The following is a 10000-nucleotide window of genomic DNA, read 5'->3' as shown; positions in this document are numbered from 1 at the left end:
GCCATGTATACCCATGTATAACCATGTATATCCATGTATAACCATGTATTTCCATGTATACCCATATATATTCATGTATACCCATGTATATCCATGTATACCCATGTAAGCCCATGTATACCCATTTATATCCATGTATAACCATGTATGTCCATGTATACCCATGTATATCCATGTATATCCATGTATAACCATGTATGTCCATGTATACCCATATACATTCATGTACACCCATGTATATCCATGTATGTCCATGTATACCCATATATATTCATGTATACCCATGTATATCCATGCATACCCATATATTCATGAATACCCATGTAAATCCATGTATACCCATACATATTCATGTATACCCATGTATGCCCATGTATGTCCATGTATACCCATGTATATCCATGTATAACCATGTATTTCCATGTATACCCATATATATTTATGTATACCCATGTATGCCCATGTATATCCATGTATATCCATGTATAACCATGTATGTCCATGTATACCCATATATATTCATGTATACCCATGTATATCCATATATACCCATGTATGTCCATGTATACCCATGTGTATCCATGTATAGCCATATATGTCCATGTATACCCATGTATATCCATGTATAACCATGTATGTCCATGTATACCCATATATATTCATGTATACCCATGTATATCCATGCATACCCATATATATTCATGAATACCCATGTAAATCCATGTATACCCATATATATTCATGTATACCCATGTATATTCATGTATGCCCATTTATGTCCATGTATACCCATGTAAATCCATGTATAACCATGTATGTCCATGTATACCCATGTATATCCATGAATTTCCATGTATACCCATATAAATTCATGTATACCCATGTATGCCCATGTATACCCATGTATATCCATGTATAACCATGTATGTCCATGTATACCCATATATATTCATGTATACCCATGTATATCCATGCATACCCATATATATTCATGGATACCCATGTAAATCCACGTATACCCATATATATTCATGTATACCCATGTATATCCATGTATACCCATGTATGTCCATGTATACCCATGTGTATCCATGTATAACCATGTATGTCCATGTACACCCGTGTATATCCATGTATAACCATGTATGTTCATGTATACCCATATATATTCATGTATACCCATGTATATCCATGCATACCCATATATATTCATGGATACCCATGTAAATCCACGTATACCCATATATATTCATGTATACCCATGTATATTCATGTATACCCATGTATATCCATGTATAACCATGTATGTCCATGTATACCCATATACATTCATGTATACCCATGTATATCCATGTATGTCCATGTATACCCATGTGTATCCATGTATGTCCATGTATACCTATGTATATCCATGTATAACCATGTATGTCCATGTATACCCATATATATTCATGTATACCCATGTATATCCATGTATAACCATGTATTTCCATGTATAGCCATATATATTCATGTATACCCATGTATAGCCATGTACACCCATGTATGTCCATGTATACCCATGCATGTCCATGTATACCCATGTATATCCATGTATACCCATGTATGTCCATGTATACCCATGTGTATCCATGTATAACCGAGTATGTCCATGTATACCCATATATATTCATGTATATCCATGTATACCCATGTATGTCCATGTACACCCATGTGTATCCATGTATAACCATGTATGTTCATGTATACCCATCTACATCCATATATAACCATGTGTATCCATTTATATCCATGTTTATCCATGTATGCCCATGTATGTTCATGTATACCCATATATATCCATGTATAACCATGTATAGCCATGTATATCCATGTATACCCATGTATCGCTATGTGTACCCATGTAAATCTATGTATAACCTTGTATATCCATGTATACCCATGTATGTTCATGTATACCCATGTATAACCATGTATGTCCATGTATACCCATTTATGTCCAATGTATACCCATGTCTGTCCATGTATACCTATACATATCCATGTATAATCATGTATAGCCATGTATATCCATGTATATCCATGTACAGCCATGTATATCCATGTATATCCATGTACACCCGTGTATATCCATGAATATCCATATACAGCCATGTATGTCCATGTATACCTATGGATACCCATATATTATCGTGTATATCCATGTACAGCCATGTATATCCATGTATACCCGTGTATATCCACATACAGGCATGTATATCCATGTACAACCATGTATATCCATATATGCCCATGGATATCCATGTATACCCGTGTATATTCATGTATTATCATGTATATCCATGTACAGCCATATATATCCATGTATTTCCATGTGAAGGCATGTATATCCATGTACAGCCATGTACACCCATATATGCCTATGTATATCCATGTATACCGATGTATACCCATGTATATCCTTTTCTGTCCATGTACAGCCACGTATATCCTTGTACAGCCATGTATATCTATGCATGGTTATGTATACCATGTATATTCATGTAAAGCCTTAAGCCATTTATACCCATGGATATCCATTTATATTCATACACACCCATGCGCGCTCATCCCTACGCAATTGCTAAAATTGCGTTCATAACTGCGAGGATCATAGTTTCACTCGGATTTCACATCCGCAGTTCACCATATTTCATATATCATTTCATAGTCAACAACTGTTTGCATAAGAATGATGTGGTAGCCTTTGAGATCCACGAAGTCGTCATGGTCGGTCGGTGGGGCAATTACAAGAATATGAGTACCGTCCATCGTATCAGCACACATTGGAAATCCCCATCTGTCTTTGTAAATGCGCATGACTTCTTTAAAATATTCTCCTTTAGGTAACGTGATAAACCGCGACTTCAGTTTGTTGACAATTGCAGCACACACTTTAACACAAGTGCAAACAAAAGGTGGAGATACACCAAACAAATTTGCAATCGTGCGCTATTCTGCTGATGATGCTAAGTACGACAGCAGAATTAGCAATCGCAGCTTTGGAGACACGGCTCGATCAACGCATTCTCGTATCTTATTTTTGTTTGTTTCCAGATTTATTCCTTGTGCTTTGCTGCATTGAGAAAAGATTCTACTCTTGCTCATTCTCGAGCTTTTGCTGGTATATTTTGTTGTTTTTCAGACGGCGTGATAAATACATCTTATTCGATGGTTTAACATATAATACGCGCGGATATTTTGAGAGTTGCAAAGCATTTTGCGAGCAGTGAGCAAAATGTCCGCAAGTATTAGCCCATCCTCCTTTTTTTTTTTTCGTTTAGCGTCAAATGCGTTTCCTGGGCAGTCTCGGAATCGGAGTCCCGCTACTCCAGCATCATAGCTGTGGAGCCCGGAAAACAAACAAAACGTGAACCCAAAATGAATATGGCTGAAAAGTTGGTGGATGTTGTTTTAAACTTAAGACAGCGTGGGAAAAAGGATCAACCCCTGAAACTCCTATGCAACATTAAAATGGTTTTAAAACACCGTTACCCTTTTTTTTTTTTGAAAATTCCAAAAATTGGGGTCGGTCGGACAATGCTCAACGGAGAGAATGGCCTTATATGTTAGACCATCGAATAAGAGATTTATTATCCCACTGCAAAAAAGGTGTTATTTTACGGGCGTAGTACCTTCGGTAATGGCCATATTTTCTGTTGAATGAATGATGTCAATAAAACTATTTTAAGTAGTGGCAAAACTTAGAAATCCGTCTCTGCGTGTGTGGGTGGAGGTGAACATAATAGATTTCTTCTTGGAATATTTTTTTGGGCTCGCGATCTGGCTTCAACTCTTGAATCTTGAATCTTGTTGAGGAGGAGGGGGGTGGGGGTAAGCAAGGGCTTAAATGCCCACGATCTATGGTCAAAGCTGATGCCCAGTGTCGATAACCGTTTTGGTTTAAAAGCAATTATACTAAGCACCCGAAAACTTAGGTTTTTGTTATGGGGAATAAGTAAGGAACCCACACTGTCGCTTTCCTCGATTCTTTTACAATTTCTCCGATGGCGTACACCATAAGCTCATGTCTCTGACTGACTAAACTACAACCCATTGTTCTCTTATCTTATAGACATACATTGATCAAACGTAAACTGATTGGCTATTGGCTATAAAGATCTTCGGGACAAAAGATAAACAAACTTAATAATTGAAGCAGACAGATAGATACGCTCGATTTCCGGGCAGATATATCATTATCATTACATAAACATTACCTTAATCAATACCAATTATCCTGTTTCCGACATTATAAATGCTTTCGACATGCTTAATAAGACGTTATTAGTTGTTGTCCTTGGACAAATGTTGGTAAAGTTTGAAGCTCCCTATAAAGTTTACAGGAGAAAATACAGTCATTCTCAAACTTTTATTTACTTGTTAACTTTGTGCTTATGTTTATTGCTTATTTTGGAAAAATACTCACGCGTCACATTTCGCCGAAGAAATATTTATATACATTAAAAATAAAAGGGGTCGTAATATTGAGCCTTGTGGTACGCCACACGAAATATCTAGGAGCTTAGAAGATGTTCCATTCACACTAAACTGTTGCTTGCGATTTGACAAATACGAATGGAAAATGGCAACTGCTGAGTGATCAAAGCCAAAGTATTCTAATTTCTTTATCAAGATCTCATGGTTAAGTATATCAGATATAGATAGATAGATAGATAGATAGATAGGATAGGAAAACGTTAGTTAAACGCGGTAATTTCACCAAATTTACATACGTATTTTACATAGAAAATCTGTTCTACCTAAAAGCCGTGTATGATATACAAAGATACCTAAGTTTAAAAATCAATGACCTTAACATACTTTTTACAAAAATTTCTTAATTTAATCAGTTTTTGCCGATGCAAACGTGAAAGATTTTATTTGCTTTCTTAAACCATTTATAGAAGGCAATTGATTTAGCTGGTCTAGCAGCGCATTCCAAATGGTCGCCCCTGTAGAAAGGAAATTATGGTTATATGCAGGGTAATACACGTCTATACATAGATGTACTTGGGTGTACATGCATATATATGATATATATGATAATAAGAGGCTATACATAGATATATATGGTTATAAATAGATATACAAGGACAGCATGAAAATACATGGTTTTAAATGGAAATATATGGACATATATGATACTACACAGCTATACATGGATAAACATGGTTGTACATGGTTATACATGAATACATATCCATGTCATACATGGCTATACATGGATACACACTGTTGCACACGGCTATACACGGCTGTACATGGATATACATGGGTAAACATGGATATCCATGGGTATACATGGATATACAAGGGTATGCATAGATAAACATGGGTATACATGGAGATACATGGCTGTACATGGGTATACATGGATGTAAATGGCAAAACATGGATATACAAGGGTATACATCGATATACATGGAAAGACATGGTTATACATGGATATACATGGGTGTACATGGAAATACGTGGCTGAACAAGGATATAGATGGGTATACATGGATATACATGGGTATACAAGGATATACATAGATATACATGATACTACATGGGTATACATGGGTATACATGTATATACATGGGTATACATGGGCATACATTGCGGTACATGGATATACATGGAAATACATGACTGTACAATACATGGATATACATGGGTATAAATGAATATACATGGGTACACATGGGTATACATCGACAAACATGGGTATACATTGATATAGATGGGTATACATGGAACTGCATCGCTTTACACGGATATACATGGCTCTACAGGGATATACATGGCTATACATGGAAAAACATGGCAATAGATGGCTGTCCATGGATATACATGGGTATACTTGGGTATACATGGGTATACATGAGTATACATGGGGATACATGGATATACACGGTTATACATGGATATACATGGGTATACATAGAGATATATGGGTATACATGGATATACATGGGTATACATGGATATACATGGCTGTACATGGATAAAAATGGAAATACATTGCTGTACATGGATATACATGACTATACATAGTTATACATGGATATACATGGGTATACATGGACAGACATGGGTATACATGGACATACATGGGTATACATGGATATACATGGGTATACATGGACATACATGGGTATACATAGATATACCACGTTATACATGGATTTACATGGGTATACACAGAGATACATGGGTATACATGAATATACATGGCTATACATGGATATACATGGATATGCATGGTTATACATGGATATACATGGGTATACATGGATATACAAGGTTATACATGGATTTACATGGGTATACATAGCGATACATGGGTATACAAGGATATACATGCCTGTACATGGATATACATGGATATACATGGCTGAACATATGTATACATGGTTATACATGGGTATACATGGGTATACATGGACATACATGGGTATACATGGATATACAAGGTTATACATAGATTTACATGGGTACACATAGAGATACATGGGTATACATGGATATACATAGCTATACATGGTTATACATGGATATATATGGGTATACATGAACATACATGGGCATACATTTATATACATGGATATACATGGCTATACATGGTTATACATGGATACACATGGGTATACATGGACGTACATGGGTATACATGGACATACATGGTTATACATGGATATACATGGATATACATGGACATACATGGGCATACATGAATACACATGCATATACATGGCTATACATGGATGTAGATGGGTATACATGGACATAGATGGGTATACATGGACATACATGGTTATACATGGATACACATGGTTATACATGGACGTACATGGGTATACATGAACATATATGGGTATACATGGACATACATGGTTAAACATGGATTTACATGGGTATACATAGACATACATGGTTATACATGGATATACATGGGTATACATGGGCATACATGGGTATACATGGGCACACATGGGTATACATGAATATATATGGGTATACATGGAAATACATGGTTATACATGGATATACATGGGTATACATGGACAAACATGGTTATAGATGGATATACATGGATATACATGGACATACATGGGCATACATGGACATACATGGATACACATGCATATACATGGCTAGACATGGTTGTACATGGATGTAGATGGGTATACATGGACATACATGGGTATACATAGACATACATGGGTATACATGGACATACATGGTTATACATGGATTTACATGGGTATACATGGACATACATGGTTATACATTGATATACATGGGTATACATGGGCATACATAGGTATACATGGGCATACATGGGCATACATGAATATATATGGGTATACATGGAAATACATGGTTATACATGGATATACATGGGTATACATGGACATACATGGACATACATGGGCATACATGGATACACATGCATATACATGGCTATACATGGTTGTACATGGATGTAGATGGGTATACATGGCCATACATGGGTATACATGGACATACATGGATACACATGGATACACATGGGTATACATGGACGTACATGGGTATACATGGATATACATGTATATACATGAACATACATGGTTATACATGAACATATATGGGTATACATGGACATACATGGTTATACATGGATATACATGAATATACATGGACATACATGGTTATACATGGATATACATGGTTAGACATGGATATACATGGGTATACATGGGCGTACATGGGTATACATGAATATATATGGGTATACATGGAAATACATGGTTATACATGGATATACATGGGTATACATGGACAAACATGGGTATACATGGACATACATGGGCTTACATGGATATACATGGGTATACATGAATATATATGGGTATACATGGATTTACATGGGTATACATGAATATATATGGGTATGCATGGATATACATGGGTATACATGAATATCTATGGGTGTACATGGAAATACATGGTTATACATGGATATACATGGGTATACATGACTATATATGGGCATACATGGATATACATGGGTATACATGAATATATATGGGTAGACATGGACATACATGGATATACATGGGTATACATGAATATATATGGGTATACATGGATATACATGGGTATACATGAATATATATGGGTAGACATGGACATACATGGATATACATGGGTATACATGAATATATATGGGTATACATGGCCATACATGGGTATACATGGACATACATGGATACACATGGATACACATGGGTATACATGGACGTACATGGGTATACATGGATATACATGTATATACATGGACATACATGGTTATACATGAACATATATGGGTATACATGGACATACATGGGTATACATGGATATACATGGGAATACATGAATATATATGGGTATAAATGGAAATTCACTGGTATATACCTTTATATATAACAATTTAGGGCCTTTAATACATCCATGATATAATTACATACTATTTCGATACACTTTAATAACACTACTTAAAGTACCAACCCTTTTTCGGCCTTCTCACTGCGGGCTCAAATACTAAATTCGCAGCCTGCTGTGACGTTTGATGTGGGGAACTGAGATTTCGTAATCAAGATAAAGAAGGTAAATACAAGTGCTGCGGTGGATATTTTCTTCATTGCTTTGCTGCTTCTTCGCGGACTCAAGATTCATGACAAACTTCAGTCTAAACACTGCTTCTATATGGAGTGTTCTCGCATGTTTTCCCCATATCATAGATATCATACGTCGTAAGCTGTAAAATGACCGCTGACTCCTCCATTCTTAGCCTGCTGGCCCAAAATGGGAATCATGAAAAACATATTTTTAGGTGGAAAAACGACGGATATGACAGAAAAAGGTTGAAATTCATTATTGTACATGGTCTAAAGTGTAAATAAAAATGCTTATTTTTTTGCCTTCAATGTGACAGAAAACCGCAAAAATCTCGGACAAGAGTTTATTTTTCAGCTGGGTTATTCTCAATCCCTACCTAATGTTCATTCAGTTAATTTATTCGCGTATTTTTGGCATCAAGGTTTTACCAAAGGCAAAGCTCTTTCATCTCCTATATAAACCGCAAACAACCTCAATTCCTCGATTCGTTCTCATCGATCTCAGTTGCGGTAAACACAACGGCCATGTAAGTTATTACGCAATGAGACAATGTTAAACTCTGAAAACATTTTTGTGGCACAGTTCATAGCGGTTTTAAAATTCGGCTTTCGAATAATGGGAAGAATTATGAGATCTCCGCACCTTGGTGATCTTTGGTCCCATAGGATATAGCTCTCTGTTTCAGAAATTCTTTATATAGTACTCGGCCTTATAGACGGAATGCATAAATGGCGGCCAAAAATGTATTGTTTTGTTTATGCGCTAATTAGACTGACTAGCCTCGCTCTCAAGGAACATTTCTTTTGTATTTTGTCCATGAAAACGAGGCTAGTAAGTCTAATTAGCACATAAACAAAAGAATATTTTTGTGGCCGCTATTTATGCCTTCGGTCTATATAATATACAAGGCTGAGTGTACATAATATACAATACATATTGTACATTATTTATTTATTTATTTATTTTGCCAGGTCACTTTTCTTTGCCCGCACTTCTCCTGCATCTTGTATCTGGAGTGGGATTATTGACATTAACAGCAACAATAGTGGACGTCCTAGCTCTTTATGTCCTGCCTGACAAGTTGAGATACCGCCGATTTGTGTACGAAGAGTCTCCGATACTAGAACTTAAAAAAAATGAATAACTTTTTGCAAGTTTAATTAAGAGGTTTTCATCAAAACTGATGGCGAAATTTAAATAACCCAATCAGAACAAAGAGCAACTGAGGGAATCTCTGCTGACGTCATTGCTTACATTTTGCGCCATTAACATAGTTTGCTCACAGAAAGCATCCTGTTATTGGGAAATTGACATCAAAAGGTAAAA

General features: G+C 36.0%; 1 protein-coding gene across 2 annotated transcripts in view; it reads left to right on the top strand.

The window, feature by feature from the left end:
- Positions 1–10000, top strand: part of LOC137970005 (P2X receptor C-like) — a 17148-nt gene that overhangs the window by 6801 nt on the left and 347 nt on the right. Inside the window, exon 7 of one of the 2 annotated variants that reach the window (XM_068816447.1) lies at positions 9646–10000. This exon is cut by the window's right edge and continues 347 nt beyond it. In XM_068816447.1, the coding sequence (XP_068672548.1) occupies positions 9646–9818 (173 nt within the window). In that variant the 3' untranslated portion in view covers positions 9819–10000. The remainder of the gene's footprint in view (positions 1–9645) is intronic. The other variant, XM_068816448.1, reaches the window with a different exon arrangement.

Source organism: Montipora foliosa, chromosome 9 (assembly GCF_036669935.1).
Source record: "Montipora foliosa isolate CH-2021 chromosome 9, ASM3666993v2, whole genome shotgun sequence".
NCBI classification, from domain to species: Eukaryota; Metazoa; Cnidaria; class Anthozoa; order Scleractinia; family Acroporidae; genus Montipora; species Montipora foliosa.
This window is presented reverse-complemented; position numbering and strand designations above follow the sequence as displayed.